Source organism: Grus americana, chromosome 4 (assembly GCF_028858705.1).
Source record: "Grus americana isolate bGruAme1 chromosome 4, bGruAme1.mat, whole genome shotgun sequence".
In the NCBI taxonomy this organism is placed as follows: Eukaryota; Metazoa; Chordata; class Aves; order Gruiformes; family Gruidae; genus Grus; species Grus americana.
The window spans coordinates 26,151,358-26,170,875 of record NC_072855.1 but is presented as its reverse complement, the minus strand read 5'-3'; the positions used below and the strand labels follow the sequence as shown (position 1 = coordinate 26,170,875).

Genomic DNA, 19,518 nt, shown 5'->3' with positions numbered 1-19,518 from the left:
GTTGGTCGCTTGTCTTTCAAGTTCGAAGAAAAGTTGTCCCCAGTATGTTTGATTTGTTTCAGTGTACAAAGGGATCATTTGGGATTCTCTACAATGCTTCCCGTTTCATGGGAGCACGGACAGTAAGGCATTGTAGTCAGGTGCTTTGCAGCACAAGGGCTGCAGCCACTCCAAAGGCTCTTACTGATAGAATTGCATCCCTCAAATGAGATTTGGGGTTTGTTTGCTCTTCTAAATTGCAAGGACTTGATACTGGGACTGAGCGGAAGGAACGTGGTTTGGAGATGCGGACCGTTCCTCGTGTTTGCTTTGTGGAATATAATGAGAACAGTTTCCAGGCATGACTGGTTTTTAATCAATTCTTTAGGCGGCATTGGCCTAGGGAAATGTTTGAACTTTCTTGATTATGACTTTGCAATCTAATGTAGATTTCATGCATGTGGGAAGCGATGATCCTCCCAGACTAACACTGGCAAAAGTGTGCTGCAAGCAGATTTGGGGGCAGTGTCTGTGCACGGTTGCTGTGTTCTCTGTCAGAATAATAAAGAACAAAGGAGAACTAGTAAGCATTGCTTATAAAACAAATCACACTGGAGAGATTAACTGTTCTAGGGTAGTCTTCTATCTTCTGCAGTTAAATCTGTAGTATTGCTTTGAGCATCTCAACTTGATGTATTTCTTTATTAAATCTTTAAATATTCCTTATAAACAAAGGCCCATGTCTTCCAATTAGATCTGGAAGATAGAAGCATTGTCAAAAATATCTAAATACTAATTTGTCAAAGTCAAATTTACAGGATCTGCTGCAAAGAGGCTGTTCAGAGGTTCACAGGCATAATAACACATTCATTTACTTCAAGGAAATTCAGCATTCATCAAAAATGCTAGACTGGCCATCCTGAGCAGCTAAACCACCACTTTGCGATGCTACAAAGGAGAAGCACCAACTACGATGGCCTTGACAACCTACCTCATTCGTGTGCCTTTTCCTTGAAAACTGCTGCACAGGGTAGGAAGGCAGCCTCCTGCCCATGCACTTTCCATGAGAAATTTGTGGCAATAAAGTCAGTGGTCAGTGATTTTCATAGGATCTGCCCCAGAAGTTCTGTCTTCCTGTAAGTCCACTTATAAAAGAAGCTGAGGTCTGAGCTGCTGCTTGAATTTTCAACTGGTCGTGTCTGTTTAGTAGCTGGTGAGCAGCAGTAAGCCCCGTCTGACCCCCAAGCACCAGCTGGATGTGGCACGCTGTTAGCTGAGCCCCCCTCGTGCTGCTGGTGCTACAAGAGCACAGAGTCTCCAGGGCAGTCTTGGTGGTGACCACAGCACATGTGACAGGCTGTTCTCCTTGTCCTGACTGTAGTACTTCAGATCATGAGGTGAGGCTGGGAACGAGGACCAGCATGGAACGTAAATCTTAGCTGTACAATCTGTACTGTTGTCACTATGTTAACACAGCTCATGGATCTGGAGAGCTTATACTGAATCGCGCTTTGACATGAGTCCACCTATGTACATCTGTGGCCCTTTGCAGGGATGGGATGGAATGTAGCCCTTGGTAGTAGAAAGGGAAATGGTTTGTACCATCTCAGAGCCATCTTTCTGGCTAGTGAGGCAGCGGTGGCAAGGCTGACAGGAGTCCTGTCCCCTCCCCTGCAAGAGTAGGTGGTGGGCAGTGTTGAGACGTGGGAAGCCCATCTGGGAGAACGGCTTCTGCGGCTTCCTGAGGATCAGTCCGCAGGAAGGAAATTGGAGTGAAAATCGTGCAAATGCTTTCAGGCTTGGAAGCGCTGGGCTCAGAAGGGCTGAGCTGGGTATCGGACGTATCAGCTCTGTGAGGGTTTTAACGAATTTTGGAAGCATGCAGAACTGTGGCAATGATAAGACATCAAAGAAAACCCAGCAGGCTGTGTGTTTTAGGTCTGCCAGATTAAAGCCTCTGAGTATCACACAAAGTAGCCATAGCTCCTCCTTGAGAGTTAGCAAGTGACGTTATCAAGGAATGAAGCAAACAGCCTTTCAGCAGGGGATAATTTGCCCTACAAACTTTATGCATGAATTAGAAAAACAAGCTACGCTGTGTCAATGCCAGACCATTTGAGGAGAATTTAATAAATGCAGAACTGATGTTTTGCTGCAAGGAAACCCATTTTCAAGTTGTGTGAGAACTGAAGTAAGAAAAGTCTCCCAAAAGTCTCCTCTTGCGAGGGCATCTTAACTACTTGAATCAAAAATTAATGACCAGGGTAATATAGTGGTGGCCAAGTCTGCCATTCTGGGTTGTAGCTGGGGAGCAGCCAAAGAAGTGCAGAAGCTCTGTGGGGTGGAGTGCTTGGAGGGAAGAAAAATTGCAAGGGTTTCGTATGTTTTTAGGATTGCCAGCAACTGTCAGAAACGTAGGGAAAATTTATTCCCTCCCACATCTCTTCCAACTCTATCACTGAGGAGAGAAGAGTACATGTGGTTAAATGCACCATGACTATCTGGGAGAAATGGGACAGCGCAAACTCGTGGGAGTAGTTAATTTTCTTCCTCCTCCTGCAGGATTTTATTCCAAAGTGGTTGGTATAGTCACCTGGAGAAGGGGCTGTGGGTTTTCTTTGGAGGGTGTGGAAGGGAAGCAGTGGTTTCATTCAGTGTCTGTCTGGTAGGTGAAATGCAAGTTGAAAGGTCCTCAGTAAATCTCCTACAAACAGATTTTGCAGTTTGTGTGAATGCTGCTTGTTTCATCTGGTTTAGTTTCTTACCTTCGGATGTTTCTCCCTAGCTTCGCAAACTCCTTGATATGACCATAATAAAAAGACAAGTGAACTGAACAGAGCCCCAGACTTCATTTCAGCTATAAATCTTGCCCTTTCTCCTATGTAAGAGAGCAGTCTCAATAAAAAATTTAAAGTGTTAATCCAGAAGATCTGTGATTTCTGTCATACCTATTACTGCAGGGTTTCTTGCACCTTATCTTCTCTGCTGTTTGTGATACTAGAATATTTGTGTGTCATGGAAAAACCCCATCAGAGCATGGTCTTGTTGGCGTTACATCTATCTGCTTTTCTTCTCATGTTTCTCCCCTCACTTTCCTTCCTTTTCTCCTTCTCTGCTCATTTACTCTGCTCCCGTGGACATTCATGTCTCGCTGGTGAATGGCAGCCTCCTGCCAGGTGCCTTCTGACCTCGCTCTGCCGTACTGGTGGCTGCTCTCCATTTTTTCTTCCTCCTTTCATAAATCGCTGGTCTGCTGTGTGCAGGAAAACAAAGTGAAGCCTGAAGGTTATAGACCCAGGAGACGGTTTCCCCACAGTCCGGCGATGTGTGCTCTGCGACCCCGCGGTTGCAGGAGTCTGTATGGTCACACCAGTACGTCGAAATCAACGGTCACCTTCTGTAGGCTATTCTGGATGAATTTCAATCAATTTTAAGCCAAGCCCAGAGGATATAATTTTCTGGTTCAAGGATCCTTGTTACAATTTGTAATACATAAATCTGTACAGCAATTTATATTTTTTCTGCATGCGTATCATTTTAATATAGTTGTTTTAAATAGCGGCAATTTAATTTTCATTCATAAGAGTAAAAAATTTTATTTCAGACTTCAAGGCTAGGGTGTTGGGGTTGTTTAACCAAAGAAAAAAAAGAGTTAATGCAGTTCCACATTCCTTTGAAGAAATAAGTTAATAGTGAGAAGGAAATGGAGGATGTGCTGCTCTTTCAGGCTGTGCTTAATTGGGATGTCTCCTAGGACTTTAGCCTAATAGTGGCAAATGGCTATGACTGCTACTCAAACAGGACAGCGTTAGCATAAATTGTGTTTAATGTGATTATATTCATCCAGGGTTAGGCAGCTAAGTGATGCTTAGCCAGGTGTTAAATAGGTATGGCTATCTAAGTTTCAGTCAATTACTATACACATTTGCCAATTAGAGAGGGTAAAAGAGCAAATAAAAATGAAATTCCGTTCTACTTAGCACCTTACATTGTCTTTGTAATTCTCTAAACTGCTTTTTAAAATGTCTCTCTGAAGTCCTGTACTCTTTCAAAATTAAGAAATTTCCACTGAATTTTTAACTGTTCAGCCCATTTGTGCAGCAAAATAATATTCTGATTTTCTAGCTTTTTTCCAGAGTACTGATTTATATCCAGTTCCTATAACCAGAAGGATATTAGTGGATCTTGTAGTACATGCACAAATGATTTAAAAAAAAAATAATCTGCTGTGCAGTACCCCTTCTCTATAACCCTGTATCAACAGAACTAGTGTGCTTGTGTTGTAAAGTTTTAAGAATATACAGCTTTTTTCTGCAACAAATAGATGATTCTCCTACTAAACACTTCACTGCTCTCCCCACTGACATGGAAGGGAATTTTACCAGGAGGTGCGGTTCAAATCCCATAAATTTCATGTGCACACACACCCTATTGAGACAGAGAAGGCTCCAGCTGGATGAGATGTGATCTGTTAACCCTGTGCTAGTTCTTTATCCAGGCATGGGCTTTGTAAAGGCTTTTGACTTTCTTTTTTTCCCTTGTTTTCCCAGCAAGGTGTAAAGTCGGGAGAATGGTAGAAGGAGGCATTTGCCCTTTTCTGTAAATTTCTATTGCAAACATGTTACTCGGCACTTCTTCATTATCAAAGGGACTGGCTGCACATGAATCTCACTTAAATGTTAATCAGCTTCAAGTGAGCTCCAGTGGAGTGAAGGTTTACAGATGAAGCGACCCAGAAGGGATCTGAAGTGAAAGAAGTATCAGAGAGCAGTCTTGGGGCTTATTTGGTATTCAAGGCTGTGGACAAACAAGAAGCTGTTGCCTTCTGGTCTTGTGTAGGGAAACACAAAACTTTTCTAAGTTTTATTTTGTTACTGAAGCTGCTGGGAGCAGATTCCCAAAGCCATACCCCCCTTCTCCAAGAGCGTGGAGCTGGGTTTTGTTTTCCCAATGCCTAGAAATGCCTGAAGCGAGGCTGCAAGGCTCCCGCTGGCATTGGAGGAGCCAACTGCTGCCAGCCTGTACCACCATCTCCAAGTCCCAGCTGCTGGGCTGCCATGTAGGATCGCACGTGCGAGCGCATGGGCATCTAGGTGACTTCATGAATTAATGAGATCGGTAGTATTGTTTGCATGCTGTCAGAAGGGAGAAGGATGGTTCACTTGCTAATTTTGATTGATGATTTGAAAACAGATGGTGCTGGCTGGGTTGCGCATGATGTAGTACCACAGGTTTTGAAGAACTCAGATTTCCTCCTCTGTCTCAGCAGATTTACAGATGCAGGCCCTGATCATCTAAAGGTTTATGCATATTTACAATCCGTGGATGTAATTAGCTGATTTACTTTGTTCAAGCTGTTCAGGTACTTAAAGTGAAGCACTGGTGTGCGAGTCTGAACCACCACCACGAGGGTTTTATTAGCTCTCAGTAGTCAGAACTGAGGTACTAGCTGGTGTTTCATTTTCTTGTGCAATTGTGCTATACCACCTTCTTTATGAATGCATACCGTTACGCGCAGAAACATTCACAGAAGCTGCAGGACCAAGCACCTGTGAGACTCGACGGAAGCATTATGTGCATTGCTGCAGCATTGAGGCAGTGTTTGCTGAGCTGAGGAGAGGGCCACGTGCCCCTGGCAGCGCCTTCCCGGCACCCACTAACACCCCTGCGGGCGGGAAGTGGCATTTCTGGCACTTCTTCAAGTTGACTCAACGCAAGTGGAATTTCACAGGATAAAAATGAGATGGGAGGGCTTTCCAGGCTACACACCAGAGACTTGCTGCAAACAGTAGAGGTTTCACTGTTTCTTCAAGAAAAAGCCCTGCAGCAGTCCATGGAGGAGAGTGTTAAGTGGCCCATATGTAGGGGTCGCTACCAGCTCTGCCAGAAAATCAGTGCATTGCCTTTTGACTAAAAAGAACGTCTTTGTGGGCAGCATCTGCCCTTTGGCAAGTGCCGAGCAGGTCTGTCTCATCAGGTCTGTTGTCATCCTCCTCTCGCAGGCTCAACAGGGTTGCAGGCACTTGTATGGCAGGACTAAAGTGGCAGGTGAGCGCCCTTGTCACCTGGAGCGTCCCACTACAGATACCACATCCATAACTCTCATCGCATTCCTTCTCCCTGCCCTCACCACAGGTCTTACCATTCAGGGACGTTACTGAGCCGGGCTCTGCATGGTGGCTCGTTCATTTGGCTGTGATTAGCCTTCCAGGAGCAGAGAAGTGTACACGCTGAAAAGCGCATGAGCTCATTAAATGTCAGCGCTGCCCTCCACAGTGGTCTCCTTTGATCAGAAAAGTAAATTTACGCTTGTGAGAGAAATGAGGCTCAGCAGACTGTCCCCAATCCACCTCTCTGCCTTTAAGATGCTGTTGAAAATACTCTCACCTATGCCCCATTTCCACTTATGGGGCATAATTATGAGTTGTGTTTCTTTATGACCAAAATCTTTGATCCTGACTGACTTCAGTCTTTAGTTTAACACAGTTTTAATTGTTTGGCTCATTTTTATGTCTGCAGTCCTTTGAGTCCTACCTCTACTGGGAGATAACGTACTGACTAAACACATTTAATATTATCTTGCAGATTCCCTTAAGGCTGAAAATCCTTGTATTTGAGCTTGAGTCTCAGATAAACTCTGCAAGGTGAGATTTAATGTGGCTTCAAAGGTTGTCCCGTAACATGCATCAGGGGCTTGGCAGCGCAGTGGAGATGCCCTGCCTGATGTGGTCTCCTGTAGCAAAGTATGGTAATTTATTGGAGTGGTCCTGGTGTGCCAGGGCATTGCACTGATCAGAGCTACTGATCAAAGGTTGCGCCACAGTTTCTTGGGCTGTTACAAAGTTGGGTTTTGCCAGCAAAAGTTGGATGTTACATCCTGCAGGCCTAGATGACTTGCTTTGTTGGCTTTGTCCTATCTTGATTTTTATTAATGATACAAGAAGGTTCAAATGGAGAGCTGTGTGGCTAACAGAAGGGACAAGTTATCTTCTGTGTTTGTGCAGTTCCTTGAAGGTGATGGCCTTATCTAATCCCAGCATTGTACAGTGTTCCTGGGGCTGTGCAGGTTTCTGTTTATTTAGATGGGCATCTGCACAGCGCAAGCAACTCAGCAACAGGGTGCTCTTCCTAGGATCTTCTTGTAAGGAATGCATGAATCACTTGTTTACAAGTCTGTCCTGGTTTTGGCTGGGATGGAGTTAATTTTCTTTCTAGTAGCTGGTATAGTGCTCAAAGGAATAGTATCGATTTGAGGTAAATGCTTATAAATGGTAATAAATAGCCATGTAATGGTCACGTAGCTAGCTTTCAATGTTATTTTAGATTAATGCAAACTCAGGTTTCAGCTGTTATATCTGCACTTCAAAAGAATAGATCTTGATCTAATAGCGAGGTGTGCGCAGCAGTCTGCTTGTTTAAGTGTCTTTGCTACCCTGCAGTGATGGTCACTGCCAGCAAGTTTTTCTTGCACGTAAAAGGGAAATTTTTATGAAGATTTGGTAGCAAATCCATATCTGTTAAGTGAACAATGTTTTCATATTGCAGTTATAATATTTGCAAGGGAAGGTACTTAGACTCAAAAAATGTCAAGTCTGAAACTTAGGGCATTTTTAAATGCAAATAAAGCCAAACACGTAGAAAACAAAAATCCCAAATGCAAGGTCTCTTCAGAGCTCAGGATATTGTATGTGGGACTTTTGTGAGCCTGAGCATTTCCAAATACCTGCTCTGCAAATCTTTCAGGAGCATCAGTAACATCGAAAGCTTACTTCAAAAGGCAAAAATCTCAAAGGTTTTTTATGTGGCACTTGGTTTCTTTTTTTTTTCCCCATAGCTTCTAATTTTTCATAGGCTGTAGCTGAGCCATATCCCCTTCTCTTATTACTAGAGTCCAGCTAGGAGTCTTCAATTTGCTTTTGAAGCATTAAGCTAGGAAGAAGCCATTCTAAAGCAAGGCTTGGCACATGTACAGATGAGCCAAAAAGCAACAGCTTTTTTCCAGGAGCAAGATTCCAGCTGGAACTCAGCATCTTTATGAACTTGCAGTGCAGCAAAAGGGAACAACATGCCAAAAGGCTCTTGCAGATTGTGGCTGAGGTGCTTGAGGGTCAGGCTGGAGCTGGGAAACCTCAGGGCATCTTCTGTAATAGACAGCACCTTCCTGGATTAATGCTTTGTGATTTTTCCTGCAAGTCACGAGCAATTGGGTGAAACAGTGTCCCTCCCCAGGGTGCCTGCGTCGCACATGCTGGCAGGGTGGTGCTGCAGCCCACGACAGCCAATGCAGCCCATGGGCTGCGTTCCCCGCGCAGGAAGGGTTCCGGTGCAACATGCTCCACATGCTGCCCCGCCACCTCCTGTCTCTGCTGTGCCCTAGTGTGTGCCATCGCATGTTGGGATGCAGTGAGGTGGAGAGGTCCTTCCAGCTTCACTGTGTTTCTGCACGGTTGAGTCACGTGGACTTGTTTCCAAATCTTAGCTCCTGGTAGTTTTACAGGGGTTTTAAAGTATTATTCACTAGGCTTCGGGTTGCAAAGTGGTTAAACGGAGGAACAACCTGTGCTTGTCACTGAGCAGCCCAGGCTGTGGGCAACTACCCCTTTCATTGCACGGGCTCATTAATGACAAAATCTAGTGCTGCTGAATTAAATACACGTAAGGTACTTAACTACAGGACAATGTTCATATCTCATACAAGCTAGAAGCCCAGCTATCCATCTGCCACAGTCTCTGTTCCTCCCTGGATAAGTTGAGTACAAAATTCTTCCATTCACTGGGCATCTGCAGTGAACAGAGAAATTGGCAATCCATGCTATATTAAACCCAGCTCGGGATAGTTACAGATTTTAGTATAAACTGAAGTATTCCTGTATATAAAACCTGTGGTTTAGAAGGAGGAGAGGGACCATATTTTTTTTTTGTCTGCCTGGAATATCCCTCCTACCTTTTCACCAGTTAGGATCTTGCTGGTAATTATTTATGTGTGAAGAGGAAATGCACTGAGAAGAGACTTCAGGTGTAAGAGGCTGTTGGGAGCTCCAGCTTCCCCTGTCTGGTCTAATTCTAGTTAGCTACTCAGCACAGCTCTGCTAGGGATGCAAAATCCCAAAGAAATCTGGAGATAGTGGGAGGGCCACAAAGTAGGAGTGGACTGTGCTTGCTCAGAGGACATGAAAAAGGCAGAGGTGCAAGACCAAGGAGCATGGAGTCTGGGACAGCAAGAAGATAACTGAGTCGGGAAGAAGCCTGGTTTTGCCCAGTTGCCGTCTCTGCACACCTACCAAACCAGCTTCGGGCCCCCAGCATGAGTGGGTTAATGGATGACTTTGTCCCAAGAGGGTCATGAAGGCAGATTAGCTCTACAGGATGGGCTCTTGGAGCAGGGGCAATCCTTAACTTGGCTTCCTGGTTTCGGCTGGGATAGAGTTAATTTTCTTTCTAGTAGCCGGTATAGTGCTGTGTTTTGAATTTAGTGTGAGAATAATGTTGATACCACGCTGATGTTTTTAGTTGTTGCTGGGTAGGTGTAGTGCTTACACTAAGTCAGGGACTTTTCAGCTTCCCACACCCTGCCAGGTGCACAAGGAGCTGGGAGAGCACAGCCAGGACAGCTGGGATATTCCATACCATATCATGTCATGCTCCTTATATATATATCTATAAGTGGGGAAGCTAGCCGGGAGGTGGGATCACTGCTCAGAAACAGACTGGGCATCGGGTTGGGTTTTTTCCTTCTGCATGTGCTGAGCAATAGCATTTGTGCATCACTTGAGTTTTTATTATTACTATTGTTATTATTGTGCTATTCCTTTGTTATCCTATTAAACTGTCTTTTTCTCAACCCACGAGTTTTTTTCCATTCTCCTTCCTATCCCCTTGATGTGGGAGGGGTGAGCGAGCAGCCCCGTGATGCTTAGTTACCAGCTGGGGTTAAACCACACCACTTGGTAGCCCCAAAATTGGGTTGTATCCAAACCCTGATGCTTTCTTTACACCACGCTCCCGCTTCAACTTTTCCAGAAGAGCTTGAAGTCTTAAACAGCCGGAGAACAAATAAACATAATCCTGACATGTCCATCATCCATGCTAGAAAGCTAGACTGTGCTGTGGTGACTAGCCTGTATGGTGCAAAAATCTCCTTTGTAGGGCAGCTTTATTTAACTTTTGAAAAAATAAGGCCAGAAATTTAGGCCAATTAGTGTGAGCAGAGCTCAGCAGGTTCACATCTCCCTTATGCAACCAGATCGCTAATTACTATCTGCATATTTTAAACACTTTATACAGTCCTTTGAGATTTTTCTCTAACTAGAATATTGTGTGCTGTTTCTCAGATTTTCTTAGCATTTAAGAGCTGCATGTGTTTTCTGTCTCAATCTGTAATTCTCGCCCTGCTTTGTCTGCAATAAAATATTTGAGTAAATTCTCCCGTGTATTTACAATTGCAGTTGGAATTACAGGTTGTAAGTTCAATAAGCTGCCAGTGTTAGGAAACACTAATGAGCTCTTTAATTATATAGAAGAAGTGCCAAACCTTACATGTGTGTTTCATGGGTATGCAATTTATTACATTTGTAGATCTGCTTTATCTAAGGCATGTGTTTTTATTTTCTGACAGCCGAGACATATGCTTGTTCAACTGAAGTAAGACTTGCTGTTTTGGAGATGCTACTGTTTCTAATGCCTTAATTCATCTTGCTTGTTTCTAATGTGTCACTTCATTTTGTTTCCACAGAGACTTTGCTTATGTGGCAAGAGACAAAGACACAAGAATTCTGAAATGTCATGTGTTTCGATGTGACACACCCGCAAAAGCCATCGCCACAAGTTTACACGAAATCTGCTCAAAGGCAAGTGGATTTAAAGTCAGCTGCATTTGTCTGTGGAGCAGTCTGTCAGCCTAATATGTACAATCAGTGATCGTATGCAGCATTAGTTTAATTTATATTGCTGGCAGTGAGGAACAGCACAGAGAATTTGCAAAGGAAAGGGCACAAATGGATGGGAGTAATGGGAGGGTGAGCATTTAGATTTGAGGGAGATGATATGTGCTTTTGATTTGACAAGTGTGTACAGAGACTGAAGGTTTTTGTGAATAATAAAAAAGCTGCGGGTTCGAAATGGAGAAAGAACATGCAGTTTCAATTAACGGTAAATGTATGTTAAACTTCATAAATAAATCAGACCTTGTTTGAATGGTATTCGTCACGCAGAATAGACAGGAAAATAGTCACTAACATTATGCTGCCCACTTAAAAAAAATCAGGGAGAAGGAGGGAGTTGAGCTACTCTAGTTGCAAATTACAAAGAATCTTCAGTCCTGCTTGTGGTAGTCTGTAGTAACGATGAGGACTGTTCTTTTCAGTTGTAATAGCTTACGCATTTGCCACCATTCAATGTGAGTGTGCATTACCGTAACCTTCTGGGCAGCAGAGTTTTGCCTGAGGCAGTGGCCGAAGGTAGCCTGGCAACTGTGCAATGGCTGGCAGGTCTGCTCTGGCTTGGGAGCCAGAGGAGATGCAGGTGGCAGGGCTCGGGGAGCTGCTCAGGTTGGGAGGCAGCTGCCGGCTGTGCCCGGTGGGGTTCAACACCAAGAACTGCAGCAGTGACTGAAGTTCTGGAGAAGCCTAGCCCTGCTATGGCCCTCAGCTTTCTCCTCCAGCTCTCAGTTCTCACAGATGTTTCTGGCAAGCCTAGAAGGGAAAAATATGCTACTTGGGCCCTACCACAGCTGCTTTTATCCAGTAAGGTCAACATCAAGTAAATGCCACGGTAGCTATACACGGGGCTATCAGAAAGGCAGCAGAGCTCTCACATACACAACCATGACATGAAACTCCTGGCATTAATTCTGGATAAGAGAGCAACTAAGCATTTAAACCCATAGCTAATAGTAACACAGAATAAAACAGGATAGTGGTGTTAAGTAGAGCATGTTCCTTCGTAATTCAGCAGTGGATGTAATCCTGAGTCAGGGAAGCACTTGGCATGTGCTGACTGCCACACTGGACCTCTTTACTGCATCAGGGCTTTTTCCTAAGCTAGCGTGTATCGTTTTTCATTTGCACATTACATGTGTTCCTGTAATAGAAAATACTTTCAAAATAGAAAACCTAAAAAAAAAAAGAAATTTGCTGGAAGCATCTTCAGACCAAGTGTCACCTGCTGGAACGCTAGTTATCTTTATAGCTTAATTACAATTAGCAGTCATAGTGTAAAGAAGCAGATGGCAATGCTTCATATATGAGCTTTGGAAAACCTCTATTAGCTTCCCTGGTTCCTTTCTCGGTCATGTATTTGCAGGGAATAATCATCCAAAGTGGTTATTTTGAAGTGGTGGGGTTTTTTCCTCTTTTGCTAATATTATACATTTGGGGGGAAGAAGAGGTTGTATTTTGCATGAGATTTTTAATTCCAGAAGAAACATAAAAATGGAGGAAAAAATTATACAGAGCAGAAGATAGATCAGAGAAGAACATGAATAATGAACACGCTTCTCTGTGTGTTAAATATTTATATTTCTTGCTATATTACTCCTCTCTGCAATTTTGCTATTGATAAAAATGGCTAAAGTTTTTTTCCTCCTCCATCTATCTTTCATCTAGACTTGGACACTGCTCAAGTTCTTTATGTAGTTAAGGAATAGTGAATAAACTGGAGGAAAATTAAAGTTGTTACTTAAAAAGAATAACTTGTTTAGTCATGTAGCTTCTGACTTATTTCAGATTTCAGAAACTAGGGCTGTAATAGGAGTAAATTTATACTTGTAGTTGCTATCATACTGTGTTTAAAAAACAAAACAAAACAAAAAAACCCCCTGTATTATCACTGTCTTCTTCAGATTATGGCCGAACGGAAGAATGCTAAAGCGATGGCTTGCAGCTCATTGCAAGAGAGGACAAATGTCACCCTTGATGTTCCTCTGCAAGGTACTGTGTGTTACAGCTGGTATCCTCGGGATGGTCCTATTTTAGATACGTTTTGTTTCTGATGCTGCCTTTGACCAAAATGGAGCAAGTTGGGTGGAGAGGTCAGGGCTGTAATCCTGTCTTTTCTGTATCTGACTGTAAGTTGCTGCCATAGTACATTAAACTTTTTTATTGGTTGTGTTGACAGTTGCTTGGTTATGTCACCTTGTGCAATTTCCTCTTTTTATTTTGAAATACACATTTTGCAAATGCAGTCTTACTTATTAGTGGCTACTTGCACGTATTGTCTTGTTCCAATCAAAATACCTCATGACCTGAGACCGCACAAATTGGCCGATTCTTCCTTAAAACCAGAATATACTCCAGTTAATCACTTGGATACAGGGGGGCTGTAGGAGGACTCCTCCTAGGTTTCAGCATCAATTTTAGCAACTTCCAAGGCAAGAGGTGCAAATGGATTGTCACCCAGCTTAAGAGTCTTTTGCACACACTAATGCATGGTAAAAGAAAGTTGCCTTTGTGTATCTTTATTAGTAATAGCTTAAAAGTTACTATTTTGAAAGTAATTCAGGAGGACAAACATACTTTGTGTTAGCTTTACAGGAAATTACATGCTTCTAGACCCACCAGTTTATACTCAATATCTTACTCCCGATCCATACATCACCTTGTGTAATTGTCTGCTCAGACAGTAGTATTGATTACTTGTAGACTGTGTTTAACATATTAACAGGGATGGTATTAAAAACAGATTCCAGATTTTACATAGTTATGCAGTGAAACTTAGGTCTGTATGTCTCAGAGACACATTCGTCTATATTTCCTGGGTTTTAATATGACAGCAATGTAATGTGACCTTAGCTTAGATCAAGAATTAGGTGATGCAAAGTTATTCCTAATTTCTTTAGAAATTATTGAGCATTGTTCTTGTCAGAGGGAGTGAAAATTTGTTTTAATCAATACGATATCTTCAGAGCACAATTCCTGGGTAAACTAGTTTATGTGATTGATGAAATAATAGTGGTTTTCCCTGCTGTGAATGCTGATAAACAGGAATTGATTTTTGTTCCCATGCAGTAGATTTCCCAACACCAAAGACAGAACTGGTACAGAAGTTCCACGTCCAGTACTTGGGCATGCTACCTGTAGCTAAACCTGTGGGTATGTAACACTTACCTGGCTTCGAGAGCACTTTGCATGACCTCTAAGAGCTGGACTCTGCTAGCCAAGTGTAAATGCCTGATTTTCAAAGGGGAAGGCATGAAGGCATCTAGTATTCAAGGCCTCATTTGAACATGTGTTTTGCAACCACAGTATTTTGGGAGCTGCCAGGAAGGCAGAGTTTCTTCCTACTGCTTTCTCTATGAGCTCTCCTCCTAATGAGAAGGGCCCTAGAGAAGTGACATGGTGCAGCAGCTAAACAAGATGCGATCCTGTTTTTTCTAAGCCTGAGGCACCTGTTTTGTTTCTGCATTTGGAACTGCACAACCTTTCCTTCCATCATCAAATTAATTTTAATGAGGAGTCCAAAACAATCTGTTTTCTGTACTACTATGTGAAAATAAATATTTCATTATTATTTACTTATGTATTTGTTTTTCATTATCACATTTTCTTCTCTTTTAGGAATGGATACTCTGAATAGCGCTATTGAAAGCCTAATGGCGTCCTCCAGCAAAGACGACTGGATGCCAGTTACCATGAATGTTGCTGATGCTACTGTGACAGTCATCAATGAAAGAGTAAGGCAGACTGTCTTGTTTAGAACACGTTTAATATGAGTGTTGAAAACCAGGAACACATAAATACTAGTAGAAAGAGTTCATTTGTACTAGAATTCATTTGCTTATCTTGCATTTTATTTCTTTCCAGGGCTGTGAATCTGCAGAGGCTCTTACTGCTTGTATCAGCTTCAGCTTTATTTACCGTTCCAAGCATGTTCTCAAAAATATAAATAAGTATTCATTAGATACGTAAAACAAATTCAGTGTTATCCTTTCTAGGAATTTTGAGCCTAAAATGTTGTAGGTTAAGCCCTAAGTAGCAATCCTAAATTCTAAACTGTATTTACCTTATTCTTGGTATGGAAGCCAAGAATAATAGTAAAATCTGTGTTTCACATCACCATCCTTTGGTAGAGCATTTTCCGTTGAGATTAATACAATGAAACTTTCAAAGAATGTCTTTTCTATATGTCTGTTGATGAGGCCTTAAACCAACATCTCTACCATAGGGCAGTATCCTTCGGAGTCACAATAGCCGTGCATTTCTTCACGAAACAAGCTGTATTTGCAGTGCACAATATGCTCAGTGCTAAGGCTCAAAGTCTCAGTCTGCTGGTGATGGCCTGGAAGGGGAGATCCAGCCCAGGCCTGAGCACGCTGGGTGCATGCTCAATTCAAAAGGAATTCCACAATACTGCATCAGTCTCTCCTCCTTTAATCAACTTAAACTTGAAAGTAAAGTTCCACAGAGCATCCAGTAGTAACAATCAATCATTTGATTCATAACCAGAATGAAGAGGAAATCATGGTGGAGTGTCGTGTGCGGTTCCTGTCCTTCATGGGAGTAGGCAAGGACGTTCACACGTTCGCCTTCATTATGGACACAGGAAACCAGCATTTCGAGTGCCACGTTTTTTGGTGCGAACCAAACGCAGGCAATGTATCAGAAGCTGTTCAGGCTGCTTGTATGGTAAGTGACCTTCTGCAAAGGCACCTAACAGCACTTAGGTTTTTCACTGCCTCCACAAATAATTGTCTTTCCAAATTTGCAATTATATTAATTTCAAGACAGAAAAAGAACAGATAAAAATAGGAATTGGATTAATAGGATTATGATTGATTTGATTTGATTATGATTTGGCAATAGGAATATGATGTATTCCATCAATTAAAACCCAAACATTTTTAAGTTTGAAACATCAGTTTAGTGAACAATGCCCCTTTAATCATCTTCCCCCTAACCTCTACAACATCTGTGTAAGTTAGAGATCTTTTCTTTCACTACACAAGTTACCTAATGCTGGAAAAACATTTTGCTTGGAGTTGTGTTATACAACCCAGTGACAATGTGGGGAAAATAATCCTTGTTCAAGAATAGCCGAACCCAGAAAACTTATTTTCCAGTTTTCAAAGGGCTGTTCATATGAGTCAGTATCCGTCGCATGCTCATAACAGTTCCTGCCTGCAGATTGACAAACCAGTGTCCCGTTAACTTCAGTTGGGCTCTTTGTCAGGACCAAAATGGAGGTTTGACTATATTTCATGAGAATGTATCAAAAGTGCATTGGAAGTGTTCTGTGTAAGTATTGAACATAGTAAGGATTGCAGAATGCTTTTGCTTTGTTGCAGTTACGGTATCAGAAGTGCTTAGTGGCCAGACCTCCTTCACAGAAAGTTCGACCGCCCCCACCTCCTGCAGACTCGGTGACTAGGAGAGTTACAACTAATGTAAAAAGAGGAGTGCTGTCCCTCATTGACACTTTGAAACAGAAACGCCCGGTCACTGAGATGCCGTAGCTGCGTAAGAGAGAAGATTCTCCTAACATTTAACTGAAGATAACAGTAGCTACACTAAGGAAAATGAACTGACGATATCTGGCCTTCCATTTCAAATTGCTGATGCTTTGTCTTCAGAGAATTTACCCATATTGAAACAATGTTAGACAAGCATGTTCTCTCGTTCTTGCTACCATCATGTGATATGAAAAGAAGCATGAATATTTTTTTTGCTGTCAGTGAGTTACATCATGAGCAATGGAAGGTCTCTTTGATTGTAAATACATGAACATTGCCTAAACTCACACACAAAAAAAAAAAAAAAAAAAGAATATGGCCACGTCCCTCCCAGTGAACTCATGCTAAAGTCCTTGGAGTGAATGGTGCCCAAGTTGATAGTTTCACCGTCTTGAGCTGGATTTGTCACAAACCAATCTTAAATCCTACAGCACTTTGCTCTGTTTTCAACACTGGCATAGGTACCAAGTATTAGCTACCATTGAATTACTGTAGATTAAATACGAAGTTTTGTTTTTTACAGAACCTGTTAGTTTCAAATTGTTTGTCAGCATTGGTCTAGCAACCACTTTAACACCTCCCTGACATGCTTTTGAATCTTGGTGTCATTATTTCATCTCCTGGTTATACGTGATGGTCTTAGAGAAGAATCGTGTTTAATACCAAACCAATGCTGAAAAATCCAGAAGTCTTTTCAGTAATTGAGTCGCAGGGTGACACACTGAAGCTTTTCAGCTTTAAACATACAAATGCAATGGTTGGCTGTTAAATTTATTCTCCTAAATCTGTCATTAATTCATCAAAAATACTATTTGTTTCATGCGGGGCTCAAACCAATCAGGAGTAAGAAAGAACTAGTCAGTAATTTTATTGTCTTACAACTCTTATAGAGACTAAAATATTCCATACCTTTTCCATACAAGTGTTTGATGAAATGTTGAATTCAGCGTCTGGTTGCACAATTCCCCCTTCCCTTCAGAGTTTGTTGCTGAATACTTAACGTGCCACAAAAAGAACAATCATGTTTCTGGTTATTTACAAGATTCCATGAAATTTCTTTTCCTTTTCATGCTCTTGTGATGAAATAAGAAGAGAGTTGTTGTCTAACAGGATAGTGCTTCAGGTGGTACAACTTGATTTCAATGCTCTTGCTCCAAAGGCTTCATGGAATTGCTTTGATTTACACGCTACTGCAGACCCTGGCAAAGTCAGCCCGGCGTCGCCCCTTAAAAACGTACCTCAGGCTAATTTTCAGATGCAGTTACGCATCTTGAGTCTCTCCCGTCTTCTGTCTAGACCTGCAGATTGGTACAAATTTTGGAAATGGAACATTGAAGATATTTTTAACTAGTGTTTAAAATGTTTTGCCTCCATTTATAGATATGTTCCAAACTGTAACTGCCTCCCAAGTCTGCAAATCTGGTCGTACTGTAATTTTAAAAGAACATCAGCAAGTTTGTTATTACAGGAACTCTTTTTTCATTTTACTATGCAAGAGACTGTTATAAACAAACTATTTTCTTTTTAGTTCCTTCTTTAAAGAAATTAACAGCAACACCTGGACAAAGCAACTTAGGAACACAAGGGGAAAAGAATGATGATTCAAGGAATTTCTGCATTGAAAAATGCAGAAAAATCATTAAACTAAACTCACCGTGATGTATGAGCGAGTGTCGGGCAAAGGCAAGCTATGCAACTATTGTAATTAAATTTAGCTCTCTAGACTACTCTCTGAAGAGCTGATTCTCCACCCATCTCAGATCTGTTTATGGCCGCCATTCTGCCCCCCAGGCACTGAAGCACTTGTTCCCCTCACAGGCTCAGAGTCCTGCTCCCTCCTTTGTACCAGCTCCATCACTCGTACAACTGGAGGAGAAGCTGCTTACGCCAAGTAGGCAGGAGCCCGGGAGGCGAGGGGCCACAAACCAGCCCCTCCTTGTAGCAGTACCAGTGGTTTAAACTGCCCACAAAGACAGATCGCAAAGCGTGAATTTTAAACCATATAATTAAATTTTGCAGTTGCATCTGCGCAGTGCTGCTTCTCCCCAAGAAAGATCCAGGCTCTCTTTAAACTAAACCAGCACTTGGCAAACAGCAGTGTCAAGGTTCTCCTATGTAGGTGTTGTCAAGGCTGTGAACAGCTTGTTACCTTTCACTAGCAATTATAGGAAGGGCCCAGGAGAAGGTAGAAAGGTATTTGAAAAGCTGTAGGTCACTTGCCAATACATGTTTTAAGAGTTTTGTGTCTGTTAACAAAATGTTGTTGATTTTACAAATATTTAAGTAGTGTGCTTAATGGTCTGGCTATATGTGTGGCCTTTCTGCTTCAGTAGAGCTCCTTACACTCCAAAAGATTATCTATACACCCAGGTGTTTGCAGAGTCAGACTAATAATGCAAAGCCCATTATCTTTTATTAAACAATGGTAAGACACTCTTAATAAGACACTCTTTTTACCATGGCCAAAAAAGTATGTATGAGATACGTGTGTTTGAGCAACTGCTACTGGTTTAGTTGATGTTATAGTGACCCTTCAGTTATCTATGCATTTTTTTATAATAGCGATTCTGTAGGTAGGCAGCCATGTTCACTATGCCTTGTATGTCTGACGCCATATTTTAAATTAACCTGTTAAATACAGCTTAAAATATTTTTATTTTATTTATTCTATTTTTACTGAAATATCCTGCATTATTATGTTGGTGTATTGTCTTTACTGGATGTGCTCTTGTAACATTCTCCACTCTGTATACAATAGGTTGCCTAAAAAAGGCAGGCTTTGTAATTATTTGTAGTTGCATTTTTATTGAAGTCTGTAGAAAAATCATGTAAAGCAAAGCTAATTTCTTAATTTTTTTCAATGCAAGTAGTAAGTTAGAGGTGAGTATCACATGTCATTAATATGCTCCCTTGCGGAAGCAAGGCGATTTATATTCACAGTCGACGACTCAAGAGATAAAAGCCTTTCTTTTGAAATCGCCAGGGCTGGCTGCAGGTTTTATTTAAGCCACTTACCATTTCATTTGAAGGGGAGCAAGGGGGTGGGGGAGAAGGACGGCTACAGGGGCCACAACAGCATGGTTAAACAGGAATAA

At 42.0% G+C, this 19,518-nt stretch overlaps 1 protein-coding gene across 19 annotated transcripts in view; it reads left to right on the top strand.

Annotated features, from left to right (window-relative positions):
* APBB2 (amyloid beta precursor protein binding family B member 2) overlaps window positions 1–19,394 on the top strand; it is a 194,510-nt gene extending 175,116 nt beyond the window's left edge. For 17 of the 19 annotated variants that reach the window (XM_054824067.1, XM_054824068.1, XM_054824065.1 and 14 more), the window contains 6 exons: window positions 10,712–10,826; window positions 12,818–12,905; window positions 13,983–14,066; window positions 14,532–14,647; window positions 15,420–15,599; window positions 16,259–19,394. In XM_054824067.1, the coding sequence (XP_054680042.1) occupies window positions 10,712–10,826; window positions 12,818–12,905; window positions 13,983–14,066; window positions 14,532–14,647; window positions 15,420–15,599; window positions 16,259–16,426 (751 nt within the window). In that variant the 3' untranslated portion in view covers window positions 16,427–19,394. The remainder of the gene's footprint in view (window positions 1–10,711; window positions 10,827–12,817; window positions 12,906–13,982; window positions 14,067–14,531; window positions 14,648–15,419; window positions 15,600–16,258) is intronic. The other 2 variants (XM_054824072.1, XM_054824081.1) reach the window with 1 other exon arrangement.
* Window positions 19,395–19,518: the final 124 nt, after the last annotated feature.